Source organism: Gambusia affinis, linkage group LG24 (genome assembly GCF_019740435.1).
Source record: "Gambusia affinis linkage group LG24, SWU_Gaff_1.0, whole genome shotgun sequence".
In the NCBI taxonomy this organism is placed as follows: Eukaryota; Metazoa; Chordata; class Actinopteri; order Cyprinodontiformes; family Poeciliidae; genus Gambusia; species Gambusia affinis.
This window is the reverse complement of record NC_057891.1, coordinates 9,002,242-9,027,521: the sequence shown is the minus strand read 5'-3', so window position 1 is coordinate 9,027,521 and position 25,280 is coordinate 9,002,242. Positions and strand designations below refer to the sequence as shown.

At 40.3% G+C, this 25,280-nt stretch overlaps 2 protein-coding genes across 2 annotated transcripts in view; both read right to left on the bottom strand.

The window, feature by feature from the left end:
- Positions 1 to 1,234: 1,234 nt before the first annotated feature.
- On the bottom strand, positions 1,235 to 6,895 carry LOC122826903 (sodium/myo-inositol cotransporter-like). Its single transcript, XM_044109268.1, has 5 exons — positions 6,814 to 6,895; positions 4,172 to 4,875; positions 3,879 to 4,074; positions 3,307 to 3,434; positions 1,235 to 3,218 (listed from the first exon to the last, which is right to left on the bottom strand). The coding sequence occupies exons 2-5, from the start codon at positions 4,809 to 4,811 to the stop codon at positions 2,011 to 2,013; spliced, it is 2,172 nt and encodes a 723-aa protein (XP_043965203.1). The 5' UTR covers positions 4,812 to 4,875; positions 6,814 to 6,895; the 3' UTR covers positions 1,235 to 2,010.
- A 13,695-nt stretch (positions 6,896 to 20,590) lies between these two features.
- Positions 20,591 to 25,280, bottom strand: part of ptgfrnb (prostaglandin F2 receptor inhibitor b) — a 48,303-nt gene continuing 43,613 nt past the window's right edge. Inside the window, exons 12-15 of the mRNA XM_044109262.1 lie at positions 24,883 to 25,069; positions 24,653 to 24,771; positions 24,518 to 24,568; positions 20,591 to 24,338 (exon numbers count right to left, since the gene is read on the bottom strand). Coding sequence (XP_043965197.1) covers positions 24,226 to 24,338; positions 24,518 to 24,568; positions 24,653 to 24,771; positions 24,883 to 25,069 — 470 coding nt within the window. The 3' untranslated portion in view covers positions 20,591 to 24,225. The remainder of the gene's footprint in view (positions 24,339 to 24,517; positions 24,569 to 24,652; positions 24,772 to 24,882; positions 25,070 to 25,280) is intronic.

The following is a 25,280-nucleotide window of genomic DNA, read 5'->3' as shown; positions in this document are numbered from 1 at the left end:
TGATGAATTCGTTATTAAATTTTTGTGTTTTCATTAACTTTTGCAGTAGTTAATAGATTATTATATTGATATTTGCTCTTTAAAATACACATTAGAAGTTGTTATTTAAGGATGTGACTTGATACACTAAATCTTGATTGACCTTGTTTTGGTTTTGAATTTGTGACGTAGCTTTTTTTAAAAATGTGTTGCAGCATATTACTGGCATTCTCCAAGACCTAATTTTAGGAATAAAGGAGTAACATTTTGTGCCTCAAATTAACACTGAGACCCTTTTCTCTATTTAATATGTTTATGCTATAAATCTTCTAAAGGGTTTGCAACTCAATACAAGTCATAGTGTCTTGAAAATTGAGTCAGATTGTTGCTTATGAGATCTCAGTGCTTATCAATCACAACATCTTACTTCCTCTTGAAGCTTCTCAATTGCTGCACCTCACTTCCAGAAGAAAAAAAAAATAAATATATATATATATATATATATATATATATATATATATATATATATATATATATATATATATATTAAAAACTGAAACTCACCACGTTTCAGGGTTTGCTACTCATTGCATGAAATCAAATTGTCAGCAAAAAAAAAAAGTAAGTTTCTCAGAATCATGGAGATAGGAAATAAATGGTTAGACGTGTTAAGGTGTAACTCAGTGGTCTGCCTTGATGGGTTCTGATAACAACAGAACTAAATGGGCCAGACGACGGCCTCCAACCCAACTTGGCTGATCTTTTATAAATGTATTATACGCACATTAGATTAGTAATTTCCTAAGCAGCAGCTGTAAAGCAAATATTCAGATGTGCTACTTTTCCTGAGGTCAACATTACTGAAAGTCAACCCTCAGATGGACTGACGGGAAAGTTCTTAAGTTGTTTTTTTTTGTAATATGAATTGGGAATTTACTGGCACACATTCATAAAGCAGCACACCTCACTATTGTTCCCGAAAGAGGTGCTGCATTTTAGACATTACGTTTACACTTTGCGCCTTTTATGGGTCAACCAGACCCAGTTTGTTCCAGGAAGTGGTTGAAATAAATAAAAATAGCCACGTTACTTCCCAGCAACCTGTTGGTTTTAATCTACAAACACTAAGAGTATGTGCTCATGCGCATCTTATTCTTATCGATGAGAACACACATAATCTAGGATGAGTTTTTTTTTTTTTCATTTTAATACAAAAACCTTTAAAAAAAAAAAGCTGGTTAACAATCATATTGACAAAGAAATAAGGGAAAGCTGCTGGTGAGATTTCTTTGGAGGTGCCATTGCAATGTGATGTTTTTGCTTGTCTGTTGTTTCCATTTCATCATGTAAAGTACTTTGAGTTGGCTTGTTGCTGCTGAAAATGAGCTATACAACTTTCAGCAAAAGGGTCTTGTGGAAAAGTCGACAAGTAACTTTCCATTTCCAATCTGTAAGTTTCCACTGCTGCAGGAAGCAGGAAGGTGTCCTGTGATTGGCTGGTGGTGTTTAATTGATGTCACAGGGGTTTCTCTGACATCAAAGGTTCATGGTTGATTTTGAGGTTAAAAGTAAAAACGAAAGTGTGGTCAAGGAAGGATTAGGGTACTCAAACAAGTCCGTGCATGCCAAACGTGTGTTCACATCGATGCCATTTAATCGGTCTGTCAGAACATCTGATCAAAAATCTTCAATATTTTCCATTTCCTCTGCTTCACTGAACCCAGTCCAACTACTTATGTTCAAAATAAACAGAGATGTTCAATTTCAGAGCATGTACAACAAAGTGTTAATTTCAGTCTTATTTTATTGTGTGGGATATTCTGGAAAATATGTCAAAAAGTTGTGAGTAATACAAACAAATATGTTGGAGAAGCATTTAAAAAAGTTTTGCGTATGACTTGTAAGTATTAATATCTGAAGTGGTGTCAGTGCACTACATGCCACAACATGGTGTCATAAAATTACTGTAAATTCAAGGAGATAAGGAATACGTTTAGGAGCAGTACCTCATTTTAAGAGAATTTTTGCTGTCTATAAGGAGAAGTACAAATAAAGAAAGATCCCAATCACACAAATCAATACCAGTGCTGCGTTTAGTATGATTCTGGTTCTGGGAGGTTCGTACAGAAGCTTATTTACAATCCTCTCCTGCTCCTGAGCTGTAATGACCCGAGTCTGCGAAGATTTTTTCCGGCGGCCACAAATACCCCCACAAACTTTCACAGAGTCTCCTCCTTCCCCCAAATGGCACTCCTTCCCCTCTTCCACATCCTTCACTTCTCTCCCATTTCCCTCGCCCTCCAGCATAGGCTCAGCGATCAGATTATACGAGTCATTCCGTAGTGATGACTGGGCTGGGATTATGTTCCCATTGGTCGATTGAGTGTTTTCATCTCTACCATCAGTTCTCCTGAGCTTCTTTTGGTGGCTCTGGAGCGTTTCTTCACCAGCAACACCACCTCCATTTTCAGTCGCGTTTGTTTTGTTGAGGTTTTCTTCACCTTGATCTATTGCTAGTGTGTTTAACTTCATTCTCTGCCTCAACCCCCACAGAGTGGTCGTTCTGATTAGCTGTTTTTCCGGCGGAGGCGTGCAGAGACTCACGACGACAGTCGTCGTAGCTGAAACCCAAAACAAGATGGCCGCAACGTACATGAAATGGATTTGTTTGATGAAGGATGGTCGCTCGTCCGGCTGGCCGCAGTACGGTTCTCTGTAAACTACGGCTAAGAGTAACCGCAGAGCGCCAAGAGCAGAGCCTACCGCTCCACCCCAGAAGGCACCGGTCTCGTTGCAGCGCTGCCACAGAACACCGAGCAGGAATAGCGCCGCCACAGGGGGCGTTAAATAATCAGACACCTCTTGGATATAGTAAAACATCTGTCCCCCTTGCATTTCGATGACCACCGGCACCCAAGCGATGCTGAGGGCCACCATAAGGACGACAAAAAGCCTGCCGGTTACCACCAGCTCCTTGGGCGACGCGTCCTTTCGCAGCATTTTGTAAATGTCCAGTGTGAATATGGTGCTCGCAGAGTTGAAGATAGAGTCCAAGTCGCTCATCAAAGCAGCAATCATGGCCGCCATCATCAAGCCGCGGAGACCGACGGGCATCAACGACATGACGAGGCGAGGGTACGCCACGTTGCTGCAGCCGGCGGCAGAACCGCACACCTGCATGCAGTGGTCTGGGCCGATGCACGCCAACTGGTCAGTAAATAAGACCCTGGAAATCATCCCTGGGATTAAGGTAAACACAAACATTGGGTTATGGATGATTCAAGCAGTTGGGATTTAGTTCTTCAAACTGCAATAAGGCGTCTCTACCTGGCATGACCATGATAAACATGGGGAGAATTTTGAGGAAGCCTGCCATGATGGTCGACCCTTTGGCATGAACAATGTTCTTTGCGGCCAGAACTCGTTGTACGATCACCTGGTCTGCACACCAGTACCTGAAATGCATGTTTTGAAGTTGTTAAATAGGGAAGCAACGTTTGAAAAAGCAAACAAATCATCCATTATTTGGTAAACTGGTCCAATCAAGCGAGCACCGACTCTGGTTTAACACAAGAAATGACTGGTAAAATAAATCACAAAACATGGCAAACAAACACAGTTTTCCGTCTTTCATAGAGTGCCAGTATAAATAACAACATTTAAACATAATCTCCATATATCATCTGCATTTTAGGGCTCATATGAACAAATTAAAATTTGGATTTGTTGTTTTTTTAAAGCTGGCTCAGTGTAATGAGTTATAAGGCAGGAACTACAGGCGATGCTTAATTCTGCTTCAGTTGCTCACTGGGGTTGGATTGTGATTTAATAACAGCTAAAGTTAGACTGTCTTTGAGAAGTTTGTGGTATAGGAATTAAACGTAAGAGAGAAAAAGTACCAGATGGAGGCAGGGGTCTGACCCAGCAGGAAACCAGGCCAGGGAAGATCTGGATCTTTTGGGCCTCTCAGGATTTTCAGAGCATTTGGTTTTGGGTGGAGATGATGCTTACAGGATTCAGAATATGTCAGATTAGGTGAAGACAGAAGAATGGCAGTGATGTTTGGACTGGCCTGCATGTACTTTTCTTTTAGCCCTAAAACGGACAAAACAAGCCGAGCATTAGCATCCGTCACTTTAGCTGTAAGTTGATAAAAAATATGACTCTGTGGAAAAAGTGACAGAAACAAAACCTTCGAGGCCTCCGACTTTGGCGAAGCCGATGCCCGTCAGACAGAGCGCTCCGACAATCATCAGAATTGCTTGGACTGTGTCTGTGTAGATGACAGCGACCAGACCTCCAGTGACCGTCAGCGCAGCTGTCATGACGATGAGGACGATGATGGAAACATAAAGGTTCCACCCTAAGGATTCCTGGATGAACAAGGCACCTGAATAGAGGTCCACAGACAACTTGGTGAAGATGTAAAGCACCAGAGTCAAAGCCGCAAAATACACTTTCAGGCGCTTCCCTCCGAATCGCTTGGACAGGTACTCTGGCATGGTGTAGACTTGACAGTGAATGTACACAGGGATGAACACCCAGCCCAGTAACTGAAGCAGCAGCAGAGCATTGAATTCCCATGCAGCCACGCTAAACCCGCTAACAGCCCCTGACCCGGCGAGTCCAATGAAATGCTCAGTTCCAATGTTGCTGACGAAGAGAGATGCTCCCACGGTGAACCAGTTCATGGAGCGACCAGCCAGGAAGTAGCCGCTCACCGTGCCTCGGTTGGATTTCCGCATTGCCGCGAAGCCGATCCCGAGCACCACGATGAAGTAAACTACGATAACAACAACGTCTGCTGCTTCCATGGTGGTATTGGAAGCCATGGTCGAAGACTTCTTCGATCGCTCAGATGAAGTATCGTTTGAGCCAATCGGACAAAGTTGTGATCTGCATTTACAAAAACAATAAAATTTTCAGAATCACATGTAAGAATCAGATTTTGTAATTAACTTCTGATCTTTAGTAGTTAATGGCTCACTTTGGAAAGTCAGCATAAAGTTAACATTTATCAGCTCACAGAAAGGTCGGTGGACCTGTAAAACAGCTGAAACACTGACTTCCTTTAAATCTCAACTAAAAACCCACTTGTTTAGAGTTGTATTCGAAATGTAATCAATTGCAAATTTATTGATGTTGTGTTTTTATTGTTGATTCTATGTATGTTTTGTGTTTGATTTGATGTAAAGCACTTTGAAATGCCTTGCTGCTGAAATGTGCTATACAAATAAAGTTTGATTGATTGATTGGATGGTTTTAACCAAATGAGATCTCAGCAGAAACTTCACATCCTGCAAGAAAAAAACAAACATGATTGAATAATGTTTGGTAGCATTGCATAGGTCTAAGCGTTGCACCAAACACTTCATTCTAATCCTATAAAGTGGTCGGAATCAATAGTTCAATAGGCTTTTCTTTGAACTTTGACTGGTTTCTCACTCATCTTACTACCAGTGGCATCGCATCGTGCAGCTTATGCTAAAATAAACCGCACAGCATGCAGCGACCAGCCAGGACCGATACGTGATGCCATAGTTACTTTTAAAAAGTAAGTTAGTTAAATTACTCATTACTTGATTTGGAAAGTAACTAAAATAGATTACAAGTCACTAAATAACTTGAGTAATCCTTCAAGTAAACTTTCAATAGATTACATGTAATCTATTGAAAGTCATACTTCAATATGACCTTGAAAACACCCACATCAAAAATATGTAGTTAAATAAACCACATTCTAGCTGTTAATTTTGTTTTACTTTGTGACTCTACAAACTGAAACACTGTTTGAAAGAGCTGCTGAAGAAAGACCAAAAGAAGCCAACTGAAAGTTTGTCAAATAAGATTACACCAGATTATTAGCATCTAGTTTTCCTGCAGATGGGCACACACTGCAGTCTCAAAGCAAATCTAACTTCAACCAAACATGAATGAATTGCCGTGTGTCATCGAGTGACATTTTGGTATCTTAGTACAAAAATGTTGAAGGGTTTACCTTAGCTAATTGCCTCAACTCTAAGTGATCCTTCTTGAATTTACAGGCTCAAAAAAATGGTTTTATTTAGGTGTGGAGCTTCAGAAGAGCAAAGTCGACGGGGAAAAAACCTCAGGTTTGTAAATGGCATCCTGGTACAGGAAATGCTACAAGGTGGACATACTCGCCATAAGAGATCATTTGTAGAAAATCGGGTTAACTGAAAGCACCGAAATGAAAGTGCACATGCAGAAATTTTCCACAGTTCTGGAAAATTTCCAGGAATACGTTTCTGCATTTGCAAACGTGGGCTCTAATTACAGCAACGCCAGAGCGTTTTCTCAGCTGGAGGTGGAGATTGAGATTTGACTAATTTATTGTCGCTTTCTAAAGCAGTACTACATAAAACAAAAGTTAAGACATCAAGGAAGGACGCAACAAAGACGGGGACGATGGCACAATTCTAAAACGAAACAAAACTATCACTAAAAAAACCCCATAAAAATAGAATAAATATTGTTGGGACTTCTTATGAGTTTTAACAAACTAAAAAACTTTGGAGTATTTCTGACCAAACGCACTGCTTCTGCATATTATAATCAATTAAAATGGCCCATGCTGGGGGGGTTTCAGCTTGAAGTTTCATTAACATCCACCAACTCACCTGATTAAAATGGGCTATTTTGTTGCAGTAGAGTTAACTTACAAGAGAGTATATGCATATGTCAGAAATTAAAAATGATCTCGATGCATTCTGAAACTCTTTAAGGAGACCAAAAGGGAACTCACCAGCTGAAACTAAACTGAATGAGACACACACACACACATATATATGTATGTATATATATGAGACTTACCTTCGTTTCTGTTGCCTCCAACAGGTTGGCTTTTAATACATAGTTCACGGGTGGAGTGGTTGGACCCCTCAGGTTATTAGGAGAAAGAGCTCCGCCCACAGCAGCAACATTGTCACCTGAGTAGGCCGTGGGGATGGGGAAGGAGGAGACCCACGCCACTGCAAAACCCGAGAAAGCTTTCATTTGTTGAGTGAGAGTGAGAGTGAACGCAAACGGAAAACCCCTCAAGACCTTCAGTGTACTAAAAAAAAAAATCACCGCAGCTGCTTTGAAACTGTTTCCTGAACAACATTAAATCCGTCCCCTGTTGTCTTCTATAAGTAAAATGTTCACGGGTGATTTCAAACCATTAATACAAAAGTCGATGTGGTGACATAAATGAGCGTAGACACTGAAACATCGGTTAAATTTACATAAATTGAGTCGCTACTTACAGTTCTAAGTCAATATTAGAGATGTGATTTAGCTTCCCACACCTGGGCAAGAACTAATGCGCCCCCTAGTGTTAAAAAATGTACATATTAGTTGAGATTAGCAGTCGGCAGCTTCGTAAGTGGTTTGCAACTTACATCCTGTCCATAATGTGATAGACAGATATAATGCTCCATATAAATTAAAAATACAAACATTTGATTATAAATTCACTGACCAGCTAACCCAGGTCTATCTGTAAACTACTTTGCAAAATCTAGAGATCAGGGAGATTTGTTTTGCTATTATATATTTTTCATTCTTCTTTCAAGGCATTTTGGCTGTTCTGTACGCCATATATCTCCAAATTAGTCCTCGGATTAGTGCCGTGCCCCATTAAAAACCATTAAAGATCTAATTTTTGAGCCCACAATTAGGTTTGCCTACACTAAAGCATTCTGATGAAATAAGATTTCTGGCCACCAATAATTTATTTTCACATTTGACCACCAGGAGGCGCTGCGTCCCCGTTTTTCTTTTAATTTTGTTGGCGGTACTGGCCTAAAAATATTACCTGCTCAAAAGCTCCAAGATAATATTAGTCAACAGGTTTGTAAAGGCAAATAATGTTTGCGAATTAACATTTCTCTCCCCTATATGTCCTTGATCACTTCATCAAGTAATCTCAATGTACTGTAGATTACTCACATAGATGGTGATAATCTCATGTTAAATGAAGAGAAAGTATTTCAAATATTATTGTATCTGGGGCTTATTTTTAAGGTCGATTATTTCAACAAAACTATAGTTTGAAAATGACTGAATCTTGGACTTGTGGATTAATTGGAAACCCTAAGCCCATCTAGATGTGTGGTTTAAAATTTTTTTTTTTTTTATTTCACTACAGGCTTTGAATATCTTGTCAAACGCCTGAAAAAAGAGAGGCAATGCTTTTTTTTTCTTCACCCATCAAAAATTCATGGACATATTTTTTGTTGTTGTTGTGGTAAAAGCACTGAAATGAAATTTAAGGAAGTGGCAGCGTCAATCAAATGTGCAGAGACGGCCTTCCCTGCTGAGAAAAACAAAAACAAAAACAACGCATCACATTTAAAAACAGTTGCATCCTTCAGCAACGCTGCAAGTCCTCAATGCTTCTGCTAGGATGATTGACAGACACAAACAGCTAAACACAACTACATTTATTCTCTGAGCTGATAGCTGTGGACTTCAGACTACTAAGACACCATATTATCGTTAAAGGAATAACAGGAAGATAAGGAATTGATGGTAAAAAATGGTAAATTTCCTACTTCAGGGGCGGGGCAGGAGAGATTTCTTGAGAGAAAAGACCAGAAGCACCATTCTTCCGAAGGGAGCTGTGGCTTGACGAGTTGCTGGCGACAGCAGATGGCAAAAGGAATCAAAGGCAGACGGAAAATAAAAAAAAATAAAAAAATCACTCCCAACATGTTTATCGTCGTCAAGGAGTGAGCTTGTATGTGTGTAAATGTGAGCGTGAGCAGGAAGATTTCCCTGGGGTTAATGAGAAACGTGATTAAATTTTGGGAAAACAGGAAGAAATACGAAAGTGCCTTCAGTCACTTTGGTTTAAAATGAGGTTGAACACCGTTTAGGATGTCACATAAAAAACTATTGACGATTTAATCTTAGATTGAGAAATGGTATGCATGGAGGCTATTTGATTTTATGCTACATCCAGCAACATCCTGTACATTACATAGCATAAGATAGATTGTGACCAAATGCTGAAGGATGAACAAATTGTTATTATTATTTGAAAGTTCAGTGTAAAAGTTGGACTTTCTGTGTTTTATCTCAGCTGCTTTTCCCATAGGAAGTATTCCAGACTCCTTCTAAATGAGTTCTTTCTTTAGTGGGCGGTGCCATTGATTGTCATCTCTAACAGTGAAATAAGTCGTAAAAAATCTTTATAACCCTATGCCAGTACTACTGCATGAATGATGGCATTGTTGCCATGGTAAAATGTGTGAGAAAGCGTGAAGTGGACTGTACCGAGGAGACAGTAAGGGTATTTTGGTGTGGTGTGTTTGACAGAGAAGCTGCTGAAACACACACACACACACGCACACACACACACACGCACACACACACACACACACACACACACACACGGCTTTGTGACCTCAGCAAATAAACCTCTGACAGATTGAGGCACTGTGGGACTCTCTCACAGACTGAAGCAAAAGTGCGAGTCAGAAAATACTGGGACAGAAAATGAGCATCCACAGAAATGAGACGCTCAAACATTTCTTCCCTTCACGGCTAAAGCTAAATATACCCTTGACTTTATTTATGAATTCAATGCAAGCAACCAGAGAAAGAGAGATGACAAAATCATGAACCTTTTTCTACTATTTAAGCTTAAAAGGATAGTTCACACTTAGTCAAAGCAGGGTTATGTTGCAAGTTATGAGCGGTTAATAACTTACAATAACTCAACATCTTTGTTTTGCATAAACATGGATTTGCTGGTGTAGTTATTCTCCTTGGCTAATGCTAACAGCTAGTCAAACCTAAACGGACGTCAACCAGTTTAAGTAAATCTTTAAAGCTGGAGCAAACTCTGTCTTTCATTCAGGGAAAATATTTTTGATAATTTACAAATTTTGTATTTTGACAAACGTATACTTAGTTGGTTTCACTGAGTTATCGCTTAGATTTGGTAGCAAGGGGCCTTTTTAGTTTTGAAAACAGTTGCCCCCTGGAGGTAAGTTAGTAAACTGCAAATACACAAAGTATTTTGGTCTAGCTTCTAGTGCAATTATCTTGAATATTTCTAAGAAACATCCCAGGTCCAAGGCGGTTAAGTCTTGCTGAAAGGTTACTTGTAAATTAGTTTTGTCTTTTCTCAAGTGTACCAAGATATTTGTACTAGAAACCAGATAAAAAATACTTGGTAAAATGTAGTGTCTTTCTCTCAACAGTGACCCACATTTAAAAGCTATCCTTCAAGTGCTGACATAGAGAGGTCTAAGCAAGACACATGTCTAGAAAGAAAAATAAAAATAGCCGCTTGCTTGATGCAGACAGGCTGCAGGCTGCGTCAGTGTGGACAGGACCTCAGGTAGAGTGAGGAAATCTAAGCGCAGGAGGCACGAAGGATTATTGAATGACCTTGACCTTTCAGTTTCTCTTCAGGGCAGCACTTCACGACGAACCCTTCACACCACAGCCATCCATAAACCCATGTGGACATTGAAGAATCTTGGCAAACCATTGTCACTCAGCAGAGTCGCCTATTCCACGCTCAACGTAACCTGAAACTGCACGACGCGAGGAGAAAGCCGTTAATCGCTTCTGCACAGCAACGCCTTTTCCTTCGCTGGAAAACTTGATTTGGTCAACGTCTTTTGTAAATTGAGGTTCGGGTTCATGGTTTAAGTGGAGGTCAGTTATTTTCTTCTCCGGGATCCTGTGGTTATTTCGGCAGGACGTTACTAGACGTCAATCTGCGCGACCTACAGCAGGGTGACTTCATGGACAAAGTGGATTTGATTGACTGCCCCGCCTGCAGGCATCATGTAGAGCAGCCACCCCAGAGGGTTGAGCCACGGAAATTTTGTCCTCGGCAAGTATGGATGCTTTCCCTTTGAACAACCGCATCTGCAAAGACATTTTACAGATATATGTTCCTGTTTTAATTTACATTTTAAACAATATAGCGACTATCAGTTCATTGGTTGGATAAGAAACTTTCCATCAGTGATGATTGTCAATGGGAAGAAGCAACAAATTTCTTTATTTTAACAAATGAATCTGAAAACTCACAGTGAAGGAAAGCAAACGGAGCGACAGGAAGCTTCGCTCTAACGTCTTCCTTTTTCTTCTGTTTCTGAAACTCCTCCATTGTCCTTTCCCCACAGTTTCTCTCGGTTATTTTAAATATAGGCTTCTTATTGTCTGGGGAGCATTCGATTCCTATATCACACACACACCCCGACTTCAACACACTCCTGCAAATATGCTGACAACTGAATGCCAGCGCAGCATTTTCTCCAAGAGCAAAGACAGAACTTGACAGATGGATGCGGGAGTATAAATCAAATCCTTCCTCTTTTTCTTGTCTTTTTTGTTTTTCCTGGTTTGTTTTCTCCTGTAACCTCACAGCCGATCATATGAACCACTATTCAGAAATATTCCATATTATCTGAACGGGTTTGGTTTCCTACGTATAATGTATAATGACGCGGTGCAAGAATCGGACTTTCTGGTGAAGAGGGATTCCCATGTGGAAGTGAGCTGGATGTGGTGGAAGGGGTTGATGCCAAGAGTTGCGACCTGATGATCACTGGCGGTCATGGCAACAACAGGAGGACCAATTAGCAGAGGAGATCTAAGGAGGTGGAAAAAAGATTTTGAGGATCCGGTCACAAAGTCCTAGCTAAAGGAGGCGGAGTTAAAACTAACCATTTGTTAGTTTTAAAGCTATGCAGACTTTGCTAGAAAATCCTGAAGGAAACTGGGAAAGGCCTAAACTTTCCCACCCTGCAGCGTTTTTATTATAAAAGAGATTATCTGTAAAGTAATAAAATAAAAATCTAATTCCTGTTCTGAATCAGTATAATTTCAACGCAGCAGGTCCCTCCTGCCTGCGTCAAGTAGAAGCGAACATCTGCCTGTTTTTTGGTGTTTTTAAAAAAAAAAAAAAAATTTAATTAGCCTAACTATTTGGAAGATAAAGGGCACTCAGGGGGAAAATTAATAGAGATAATGAAACATAGAAATAAAATATTCAACCAATCATTTTCAAATCTAAGGGGAAATCAAAGGGAGGCTGCGGTTTGTAGTTTTTAAAAAGACAGGAAAAAAGAGAACATTTCAAAGAAAAAAAAAAAGGTTGTTTTTCCAAATTAAAATGTACCAAGGAACTGAAAGCAGACTACATCTTGCAACCTGCAAGGCAACGGTGGATTCTGTGGTGCACAAAAAGTTGCAGAGATCAACGAAAGAATTAAAGGAAGACTGGAGCAGGACTCGCTGACCGTCTGGTCTCTCTGTGGGATTAATCCGGTCATTCCTGGGTCCTCGCAGTCATCTGGACGATCTGAGTGACGAGGGGCAGTCAGCTGCTGTATGCGAGCAAGCTGACCTCAGTGACAGCGAATGCGCGGGGACTCAAATAACCTCGGCGCCCTCCAGGAGCGCGAATATTTATGCTCTTTGAGGCCCAGCGTAAATGCATCAGAGATACAAATTAAGCACGTCGACGAGCTTCTTCCACTAAAGCACCGTGTTAACCGGTTTGTCATCTACAAGCGTTGATAAAACCAGGAGACTCGGCAGTCTGCAGGTCTGGTGCACGGGAGTTGTACGTTGACACAAGGACAAAATGGAAAAATATCAGCAATAACCCAAGAGAATAAACTTTTGCTACCTACAGTCATATCCTCACTGTGTGAAGTTAAATCAGATGAAATTTGTCTGGTTTTAGGTCAGTAAGAATAAACGATATTATTAGTAATGGATGTATTTGAAACCTATTCCTTGAACAGGTTAAAATCCTTCCTAGATAACGACATTTTAATCTGCTCAGTTCTGCCTAATCAGAGTTGTTTTTAGGGCCTCCTGTCACTTTAAATCCTTGTTAGCTGCTGCTGGCCACGCCCCCCCCCCCCCCAGCTTGAAAATGAAAAAAAGCAGATGTGCAATTTTACAACTGTACGCCTTGGAAAAGCAGAAGTGGGGCCTCCTGCACAATCAACAAGAATGCAGCAAGTGGTTTCTGAACAACAAAACACTTGTTTTTTTTTTTCCAGCAGCCATTGTACAGCACACAGAGCAGTAACACCAAAAGCTGCTCGAGCTCCACTTGGGTTGCTAGGTGCTGATTTGTGATTTTGGAGGCTTTTGAAATGGCTCGTTTTCCAAACAACAACAAAAACCCGATAACTTATTATTACCAACAAAGAGCCTGAGCAGTAAAAGTTCAAATGTGAAAACTGTGAATTTTTCCACTTTAACGCAAGAACTGACGTCATTCAAATAGATATATGACTGCCACAGATCTTTACGTCATAGTTAAATGTTTAGTTTTAGTAAGAACAATAAATACTAACGGTGCTTCATTCATTGTTACATTTGGAATGTAACTCTATAATATTGAGACGCTGCAAATGAATGTGGCTCCAAAACGCTTCATTTCCGCCACCAACTGAGGTACTAATTACTGGATAACTACAGTCAAACTGTCTTTACACTATCTGTACCTTAACTAGGGTTGTGGGTAGATGTTGGTGTATTTTCTTCTCTTTTTTTTTTTTTTTGGAGTAGGCTTTTCTTCTCGGAGAAACCTTTAAGTGCGGCACCTGCAGGAAAACATCTCAGTGATTCACACTCCTTGGATGTTTAAACTCCGCATTCAGAGCCTTAATGATTCATTACCGGCAAAACGCTGCAGCTGCAGGGAGCGTTGAGGAAAAAAAAAAAACCTCATCCTTTGTCTCATCGTTGAAGTTATGTTTAGAACAGGTCCTCCGGTCATGGAGGCAAGTTGTTGAGGAGTCGCGAACCTCCAGCTGTGAGGGAGCCGAGACTGGTTTTCACTGGGGGGCGGATGGGAAGGGTTGGGATACTCACAGCTGGTCCGATGAGGGTTAGGAAGACAGAGAATAGTTTGTGAAATAAACCATAGGGAAACTCACCTTTACGCCCGCATAACCTGCGGGAGCCGTTCTGACCCGGAACTGGCGTCACGAACTGGATTGCGTTCAGACCTTACACAGTGGAGGGGAGGCTGCGACAGGTTGGAGGGGGCGCGGGCGCCGTTCCGCACAATAAGATAAAGCCGAGCTTATTTATTTCGAATATAGCTAGAGGACACGCGACGCCGCGACGGAGGAAACGTCCCAGGAGAGCAGGGAGCTGTTCAGGTGGCACAGGAGTAGATGAGGCAACGGGTTGAACTTGAAAGGAGCTCGGGAGTTTCCGGCGCCCCCGGGCTCAGTTCGACTTTTACTCGGATGTGTGAGAGACCCGAACCGTGGAATCTGTCAAAAAGATGCTGCAGTGGATCATTTAGCAGAAAACGGCACATAAAACAAACTCCACATTAGTAGAATAATAATAATAATAATAATAATAATAATAATAATAATAATAATAATAATAATAATAATAATAATAATAATAATAATAAAGGGGGGACATAAATGCATGCCAGTGAAACTGTTTCTGCATAAGGACAGAGTAAAAAGCAAAAGTAAAATCGAATCAAAAGGTTCAACAACATTTTGGTTTGAAAGTTTAAACATTTCTGCAAAAAGGTTTATTTTTTAAACTCCTTTTAAAAATGCAGGATTTGTTATATTATGCATCTGAACTCATTTCTGCTGGAAGATTTGGTCTTGTGACTAAAACACATCAGTGAGCTGCTGTCTCATGTCTCCTCTGAAACAGATTAAATGGAAAACGCCTCTGCTTCAGACTCCACCTCTCCTTTAGCTTTGTTTGAGGAGAATTTGAGAATCCTCAATAATCATCTTCAGGGTTTTAAATTGAAACCTTGAGTTTTTTTTTCCTTGATCTAACAGTATCGACCTTAACCAGCCGCTTTGTAGGAAGACTGAGCGTGAGAGTCGCTTCCAAAATATCCCCATCGATTTTCCATTGCAAGTAGTTCTCAGATATTTTCCACTCAGAAACCCAGTTCAAGGCCACCTTAAAATAAATTGGGTTCTGGGAATCCAGAAACTTTTGTGTCCTCTCTCATTGGCTTGGTTCTTTTGCTGGAATGTAAAAGCCAAAAAATATTGACCTCCTTCCAATTCAATTCCAGTAAACGTGAGCGGAACAGACTATAAATGGGGAGGAGTTTGTTCTTTGTTAGAAATCGTTTGGTGAACTGGGCCATGCATGTATTTTCTGGCACTTACAGTTTCCTCTTCCAGATCACGCATGTTTACGTCTTGATAAACTACAAGTTACCTTCTAGAAACTTGTGATTTACTTTACAGAAATGCCACAGTGCATTTGGGATCTGTCCTGTATTTATGCTGTGATTTGTAACCAGGTCCTTGATTCTTATAAGATTGCTTTCTCTGGGTTTGAAGTTTTTATTTGTGTGAAATTACAAGTTGTATCCCTAAAATTCAGGCACTTTCTCAGAACTCTTTCTCAGGCTCTTTTAGTATATATAGTATATGGATACATATGTATCTATTAAAGAGAGTCATTTGTATAGTTGCGTAGATTTTCAATTCCTCTTGAAATTCGCACAATGAAAGTCAAAGTCATATCAGAATACCTGGACGAAATGTGCTTTAGTCGTATAAAAGGGTTTGAGTCGGTGAATAACTAATTCATAACGTGAAAATTGCTACAAACGCAAGACTAGTCCAGCACATTAACTGCAGACATGGAAAGGTTATAATAAAGTCTCCAGCTTGAATTTCACTTCATAAAATAAAGATTTATATGATGACTTAATCAACGGGAAGCAGGAGAAACGGTGTCTGAGAAGCTTGGACATCTAATAAACCGGTTTCCTGTGCAGAGAGATTATAAAAGCGCTTCTTGATGAGCCACAGTAAAATTTGCCTTTTGACAGATTTGTTTAGTAGAGATTATGATGGAGCTGCGACCGGACGGACTCCGCATCACGCTTGGAGAGGGGAGCCAACCCACATCTCTGAGTTTCCCCAACTTTTGATATGCGCAGCGTATCCCAGGTATCCATGGGGCCTGGGGGACCAGAGCTGCCCAAGAACAGCTGAAATCTGAGTACTTAAGATCGGCTCAAAAGACTCTTACATCTGCCTATTTTAATAGTTCAAACACCAGATATAAATTAATGTTCAATGATACACACAGTGGAACCGCAGAAGCTAGCTAACATTTACAGACTTCCTTATCACAGGGCGGATCAGCCAATCAGGGACAAGCAAAGTGAATGGCTCTTATGGACTGGCTGCTTTTGAAACACTGGCCAATAGCGCATCTAGTAGCATTTCGTCCAGGTATTTCACCTTCTCCTTTTTGGGCGAAGTTCTACAGAAAAATCTATTTTAATTATTGTCTTTTGATATATTGAATCATTTCCGGTGATGATAAATCGCGATTCCAATGGTTTTAGTGGACTAATTTGATCACGTTAAATCATCCATCCATGTAGGATTACAACTTTTTAGCATAGTTAGTTTAGATATCATGTTCTTAATAAAAGCTAATAAATAAAATCTCTGATTCACTAGTTATTTTTTTAGATTAAACGTGGAAAAGCTGAAAGAGAAGAAATATTTTTCACAGCCCTGTATCGCGTGAGCGTGAAATCTTGGCCCGTATTTTTATTATTTATTTTCCCCCTTTTTGCTTCTTCTTGTTCTTCCATCCGTCTGTGAGAGTGTCAGATCCTTAATGTGCATTTTAATGTTTAATGAATCGACTGAGCGAGAGTCTACTGAGCATAAAAGTGACTAGAAATGATTTAAACTGCGCTGAAGTTCATATCTGAGTCGGCCAGTTGGTGAAATGCACCAGAGAGAGCGAGAGAGAGAGAGAGAGAGATCTGTGGAGAGGCGAGGTCAAATATCTCCCAACTAATAATACATCTCACACACACATACACACACACACACCTATCAGTTCATACAGGATTTGTCTCCCCTCTGGCTCAATGACGTTGTGTGTTGACATTGTTTCCATGGTGAGGCCAATGGAGATAAGAGCGGTCGCCGCTGCAATTCTGCGCGCGCACACACACGCATTAACATTTACAGCTAACATTCTCTCAGCTCTTCCCTGCCCAATAAGAGGCTGCCGCCACTTCCACGATTAAAATAATTTAAAAAGAGAGACATTTTCTACACCTAGGAGGCCTTCCTCTGTCCTTCCGGTTCCTCCACGACGCTTTACACTCGTGGGTTCATTTACAAACATCAACAGCAGAGGCCCGGCGTGTGTAAACCCAAGAGGAGGGAGTGTTTATTGTGCTCAGTAACTCAAACGCGTCACGTCTGATGACACACAGGCAATTTTGCTGCTTGAGTTTAAGCAGAACTAAACCGGCTCGTTAGGGCCAAGTGGGAGCAAAAATTTAATGTTTTCCCATTTTTAGCTTCTTTCAAAAATTTTTTTTATCACATTCCCTGCCGTATACTCCGGTACCCCAAAATAAAGAGCAAACATTTAGCTATCAGAATATACTGAATTCGTATCTCTGTCTTCTAGATCTACATCTATAGAACTAGATAAAATCTCTAAAACTAAACTCCAGAATGAAGCAGGAAAACTTCATTCAACCTTCACATAATTGTTCACATTGTCTTATAATAACTTTTTATGCATGCATTTTTCTTTAAGATCATCTTCTCCTAAAACACAATTTCTGCGTTAGCTTGAAACTGAAGGACAGAAAGTGCATTAGAGTTGGCTATCTGGCTTTCATTTCCTGCTTAAGTCACTGATGAGTGTTCACGCGGCGACCTTTGACCCGCAGACCCCGATATGAGATCTTTTTGGAGCGCGCCAAGATGTGATTACTGGCGATTAGTTGCTCTGGGAATTGGTTGATGAAAACCAGACTGTAGACACACCGAGTTTTCACACACTCAAACGTCGCCTCATGTAGATAAAGTTTCCTTTTCAAACACGTTGAATAGAGGAGTCTAAAAATACATGGGTATCTGTGAAAACCTCCGTTTGAAACTCATTTTTATTAAGCTCTTGAGTCTTAACAAGTAAAACGAGATTCTTTTTGTCCTTTAAGTGTATTAAATCACATTATTTTCCATATTATGGGGATATATTTAAAAAATAATTAGAGCCAATTGCAGAAAATTGGGCCAGGTGTACTTTTTATATTTTCTACAAAGTTGATGGTATAAATAGCCAAAAAATGAGACAACTGTTGGGCCAGCAATCGTTTCTAGGAAAATAAAAAAGGAAACATTGCTGCTGGCGGCAACCAGAACACCGACAGTTTGGTTTTGTAAAGAGAGCAGCTAAAAACAGGGTGACTATTTTTCTTTTTTTATAAAAGCGCAACTTTAACAGCAGCACCAAAACCATCAATGAATAAGTAGACATTGAGTGTCTATGGAGCAAAACAACAACAAAAAAAAAAGAATAAAGGTTAAAATAATCCATAAATTATCAGCAGTAGGTCGAAAGAGTTCCACAAAAAAATACAAATCAAAAATGAAAAAAAAAAAAGTCAGAAATGAAACCAACAAAAACATGTTTCAGCAGAACTCACACCGACGGCTTCAGACGACGGAAAGGTGAAGAAATTGAGCGTTTTTCCAGACGATTGGCACAAACACCTCGACTCCAGTTAGTTATTAATTTCCCCCACCATCTGAGATGCTAACAGCGTGTTAAGAGGTTTTACAGGCAGCAGTGTGTGTTTGTGTGTTGCAGTGTGGAGATGCTGTTAACATCAGCGCCGATTACAATGAAAACCAGAAGACGCGTCGCCTGTGGTGGGCTCTGGGGAAAACGGGCTGCTTACTCGCTTCCATGTGCTGCTAAATTTTTCAATTTTTTCCTTGTGTTTTTTTTTTTTGTATGTGGAGCATCCCTCCAGATGAAGCAGAAGTGACGGGCGGGAGGTGGTGGTGGTGGGGAAACACCTCCCAAATCGGCGGCGAAAAACGGAGATCTCTGTTCCGTGACGGTTGCTTATTCTAATCGCGTTGGTCTCGGATTCAATTAAAGCAGATAACGCGTTCGGCTGTGACAAGGCCGCATTAACAAATGGCCCACGAACACGCACATGCAGGGACAGGAAAGTGGGTCAAACGGACCCTGAGAGAGAACAAGTGCATGTTAGAAAAAGCCAGCAGCCAATCAAAAGTGGATCTTTCATCCCTGTTAGCTCAACATGGGCTGAAGATGAGAAGGGGTGGGTGAAAAAAAAGAAAAAAAAGAGGTGGATGGAGAGATTGTTAAAGAGGTGCAAAAATTAAAAGCTAGGAAGCTCATCTGCATTTAAATCAATGGGGAGTTAGAAGCTGCAGAGATGAATTGATAAAAAAAGAGGCGTGGGTGTTCAAAATAGTGGCGTAGTCCAATCACTGAAAGAACAGGTAGCAAACATTGCACATGCTGGTTGTGGTCCATTCTGCTCTGAAAGTTTGAGTGAAACTGGTCCTTCCAGCTGATGTCCAGAACCCAAAGAGCATAGAGAAAGTGTGTATTCTACTTTTTTTATTTTTTTATTTTTTTTTTTAGTAACACCAATTGCCGCATGTTAAGCAGCTGCTTAGGACCTCCATACCACCAGGAGGCCCCCAAGAGCAGGAAAAAAACTCAAAGATTCTGAAAAAAAAATCTCTCCTTATATATGTAAATAAATATTTACTATAAATCTATGATTTATTTATTTTAAAAAAAGCATCCAATAATACAAACTAAGTGCCATTGCGTTGGTGGAAACACAATTTCTAACTATTTTATATTAGTTGCTGCTCAAATACAATGGAGAAATAGAAAATATTAAACTTGTTAAATTCAGCATTTATCAGCTGTTGCTTTGAGATGGTTACAAATAATGTGGCACACTTAAGTAGCACTCTGAATTTCAAAATCCAAATCATATTTTTAGTTTGCTACAAAAATGAGTAGCCATCATAACAGCGGTGCGATGTAAGCTAATTACAAATGACGCTAATGGTAGTAGGTGTGTAACACACTTAAGAGTAATATTGGAATGAAGAAGAGTCTGGTGTTCATCTGTATTGACCACACATTTACAGAGAGAGAGAGAGAGAGAGAGAGAGAGAGAAAAGAACTGGCTACATTAGAAACGAAGAGGCAACCAGGAGTGGATCTCCAACCAAAGCAAACCCAGTTACTCAAATCGGATGGAAAACGACTCCCATGGAAACCCAGAAACAACTTCTAAGTAAACTTTCATCCGGTGCCAGCACAGCAAAGGAATGTGTAAACATTTGCCCTCTGTCTTTTTTTTTTTTTTTAAGCAAACCCCAGTGCAGACTGCCAGTGGATACGAACCGCACAGATCTGTTAAAACGACAAGTCCTTGTGATGTTGAAGACAAGACGCTGATCCATCCACAAACAAAATAGATAAGGAATGCTGCCAAAACATCTGGAATGTTAAATCTACGTATTAAATCTCTAACGCTTCTTCAAAAAAAACTTTAAAGACAAATTTAGGGATTAAGACAACCGGTGGCAACACAGAAAACATCCAGTCCTGCAAAATTGTAGTAAAACTGACCTGAATCAGAGAGTCGAGTCTGATTTAATGCCACCAAAAGGAAAAAGAAAAATAAGTATTTTTCTTTTATGACATCTATGTAAACATCTGATGTTAACTGTACATTTTAAAAAGCAGAGACAAGAAAAAGCATCAAGAAGAGTACATATCACAAATCTATTTATTAAAAAAAATCATCATGATTTATTATATTAACTGCTATAAAAACAAACCAAAAAAAGACAATATGGAAGCCTTCCTGGGACAAGATCAGTGGTGTGCATCAATGCTACTTCCCGTGGTGTAAAATTGGGAACATTTGGCACAAAGCATCATTATTATTATTAGTATTATTATTATTAGTATTATTTTTATACAGCCGCTTACCGAGGATCGCAAAACGGATCCTGAAAACCCCAGACAGCAGAAAGAAGCACACACACCTTCCTGGAAAGAAGAGTCACCATCAGTCAGGCCAAAACACAAACTGTGTCCCAGCATTCCTCCCAACTTTCATTCCCAAGCGGAGGACGTGTTAGGAACTGATTATCCCGGCTCCGTTTGGTTTTCCCAAAATCAACGTTCTAAGTTTTGGATCTGGGTCAAATTCGGCCCCACAAACGACAACGTTTGACAGAATATTCTTACAGAGTTGTGGTTGGAATAATCCTTCTGGACTTGCCGCCTCAGAAGAACAACAAAAAAAAGTTACAGGTGAATAAAGTAATCATCTCCTCATCCTGGAGTGTTGTAGCTCTGACTGAGAGTGCATCGTTCTCTGAGCTGTAACCTGATTATTGCTCTTAAATATTTGATTAAAATTCACTTTAAAAACATCTCTTTACACACTAACAGTTTCCTCTTAGTCCAGGAAGAGGCTGGTTGCCTCCTGGTGGGTCTGGACTGAAACTCTTGTCACTTTATGTTGTTGGTGGAGCTGTGAGTGTGTGTTCACACACACCACTCAACATGATGTCAACCCCACAAGTTCATTCAACTGCTAATGGAAAAAAACAAAAAACAAAACAGGTTTTGTTGCATAAACTGACTCAAAACACTTGTGAATACATTTTTGCGCCCGAGACTAAGCTAACTTCTCAATTTATTACTTTATTAAAAGTTGAAATTTGCTGCCTAATTCTGTCATTAAGTCAATTTCTTTATACGGTTTACTTCCAGTGCCAATTTGTATTTCGACAGACTTATAAAATTAACAGTAATATGTTATATTTGGTTGTTTCTCCAAGTAAAAACAACCTAATTAGTCTTAAGCTATTACATTAGATATTTAGCTATAATTCAGCGTGATTTGCTTTCCTTACAAATTATTGTCAGGGTTTATGGATGTTCAGCACAAACTTACACCAAGTCCACGTCAGAAATGATCAATTTAACAATTTAACATTTCTTAGGTTTTATACTACATGAATAATATTTTGAAATTATGCCAAATTTTATGATTCCTCTTTTAAAATTTTTATCTGAAAGAAAATCTGCAACATAAATATCAATTATACAGCCAGCTTGGTATAGAGCAAATCATGAGAAGAAGCTAAACATATTAAATAATTTAAGGAAATATTAGAGGTTACATTTTCCAAATGTTTTCTGGTTACCATGTCAACTAACAACCATCAGTAAAGAATTTAACAAAACTGAATATGTATGCGTTTTTGGACAGATTAAAGCAGAATATAGCATAGCCTTACACATCCTAGCTTGACGCAGGCTATGGCCTAGCTTGACACAGGTTATGGCCTAGCTTGACGCAGGTTATGGCCTAGCTTGACGCAGGTTATGGCCTAGCTTGAAGCAGGTTATAGCCTAGCTTGGAGCAGGTTATGGCCTAGCTTGAAGCAGGTTATAGCCTAGCTTGAAGCAGGTTATAGCCTAGCTTGAAGCAGGTTATGGTCTAGCTTGAAGTGGGAAACAACCAATCCTGATACACAGCATGAAGTTGTATCTGTCCTTCAACGCTGCAGAAAACCCCCCCAACTCTTTTAAGAGGCCTTTGAATTTGGATGGAGTTGTGACATAATCAACCTTCAAATGTAGCCCCTGAATTTTGACAGACCCACAGGCAACAGCTTGAAGTAAATTGAAGCCTCGCTTAAACAGGGATTAAACCTAGTTTGAGTTTAACCATAGACCATCTTAAAAGTTGCATAAAATCCAGCTTGAAGTGGGATAGAACCTAGCATAATTTAATTAGGCTAACTACTAGTTGAGGTAAAAAGTTATAGTTTTGGAAAGCAAAACTTTCACAGCTTCACATATGTTACAAAAATTATAAAAATTGGGGTTCATATAGTGGCCAAAAGCTGTTTTATAGTCATTTAACAAAAGTAGGTTGTCCATATGATTTCTGTTAGCAAGCAGATTTAGCCGTCTCTCTGCTTTTCGTCTTTATGCTAAACAAATCCAAGCTAAGCACATTTAAAAAAACTATTTAAAAACAAATTAAAACATGTGAGGCTCATGGACATGCAAAATTACAAACTATGATTAATGCAAATAATAAAGAAAAAAAGCAACTGAGTTTCTTGTGTCATAATGAATTAGCATCATGTGCTCACGTTGGCTAGCATTTTCAGCAGCCAGTTTTTAAAATCCGAAAGCAGCAGGCTTTTAGTGAGGAAGGAGAAAAGATTTATGTCGCCCATGACAAACATCATACTGTTACTAAACAGTACATGCAACCCTTTGTCGCACAGCACTCACACACTGTACAAAACACACACAAGACTCAGGCAAAAATAACATCTGGATACATTTCTGAATACTTATAAAAGAGGAGTGTTTTCCTCCGCCGCCAGTAGCGACTGTTCAAGTGTCGGTCCGGTAATCTGAACTAAGCACACTCCACAAATATTGGCACTGTGTACAGTATATCTCACACACAAACACACCGACTGCATATCTTTTTGTAAAGCTTAAAAATGTCTCTTTAATGTCACTTTAAAATCTCTCAATTTTCAAAAGATAACAAAAAAAAAGGAAAAAGAGAAAAGTCCTGACAATAAAGTTAGTTATTTTCCTTTTTTTGTTAAAATAGGATCACTCTGGGATGGTATAGTGCAACGCCTCTCATTTGGAAACATGTTTTTATATTTACTCCACAAACTCCTTTATGGCAGAAGGACGGCTCAGGCTTCAAAACGAAAAAACCCCCAAAAAAACAAAATCAGATAAATCCAGGTACGATTAATCCAGCTTCGGAGTTTTTCGTGGTTCATCCGCTATTAAAAAAAAAAAAAAGGTTGTACTTTGCGATGAGCCTTGGCATATGGAAAAAAAGCAGTGAAAAAGAAAGTAATCCAGCCTGAGCGCTTCTTCTTCTTTTCTTGTTATTCCTAGTGGTTAGAGAGAGCAGCAGATCTGTGTAGAGGTCCTCTAGTCCCAGCGGGAAAGTGACATCTCAGAAGCTCCGGCTTTCTCAGAGTTTCTCAAAGCGGATAGAAATCCTATCGGGAAAACAAAACGTATTCAAAAAAACGAAGCAGGAGTCTGAAAGGCTATTTCTCCATCGAGCGAGCGTGAAAAATCCCCTGCGCCTCCACTGCAGAGCGGAGAAGTTCCCCCTCCCCAAAAAGCACCTTTATTAGATTTAATTTTATTTCAAAAATATAAGCACTGTGATCGGTCGGCCAGGCTCCCGAAACGACGGGCTCATTCCCAGCGCCCGTCGGCGGCAAACAGGTGGGTGTCCCAGAAGTCGTCGACGGGAGTGTGTCTGTTTTGCGCGTGGTGGTGCTTCTTGTGGGCGCTGCAGTGCGCGGGCGCAGGGGAAAGTGTTTGTCAGTCCATCTCGAGGTCCATCAGCTTGCTGCGCGAGCGGGGAGTGTGCGCCGTGTTGCGGCAGCAGCAGCGGGCGCAAATCAGGCCCAGGAGCAGAGAGAAGACGCCCACACCTGAAGACAAAAATGGAAATATTATTTACAAACTAAAATATTATCGTAGATCTTAATTGTATTATTTCCAGAAGGTGTGCAGCACTTTTGGATTTAACTGATGTGAAAGACAAAGGAAAAAAACCAAACCAAGAAAATAAATATCAATGAATGGCTTTGTTATTTAGTTGCAGGATTACCCAGAGAGGCTGATGCACCGTATAGGAGAGGTAGCTTTAAGGAGTCCCATACTGCAGAAAAAGAGAGAGAACAATTGGTTATGACAAAAGATTATTTTGTAAGTCTGGGTGACTTTTTTTCTAACATTTCTTCACCTGCAAATTTGACGGAGAGGAAGACTTTGCCAGAGGTATAGTCTTTATCCTGAGTCCAAAGTCCTGATGAGGCCGACTTGTACCACGGCGTCACCATGCAGTGGTACTCACCGCTGTCACTGGAGAGCACAGAAGACTCCGTTAAACACCACAGCTGAGAGTCGAGGCTTGATAATCACCACAAAGTGGAAATACTGGAGCCAGATAAAAGGGGAAGGAGGGACTCTCACCTGTCCTGAGTGCCGAAAATGTTGAGCACGTAGGTGTTGGCGTCCTTGCGCTCTATGGAGACGTCGCTGGACGAGTTGCGGTTGGGCTTGGTCGCGACGCCGAAGCGGTCCACGCTGACCACCGGACTCGTGGTCTGTTCGCCGCGCAGCCGGGTGAAAAACCACCTGACCTCGTACGCCAGCTCCTCTGCGGGGAGACGCAGGAGACAAAAGCAGTCAGCGACGAGACGAGCCGCTCCGATATTCAGTTCCTGTTGTTCAAACATCTCCAGCCATAAGAACAGACTGAATGTTGAAGCTGAATTCTAAAATGATTCTTATTTCTTTTGAACAAATTGTCAGGAAAAGTGACAGAAGATCCAAACAGAAGGTTTGGAGATGAAAGCCACCCACAAATA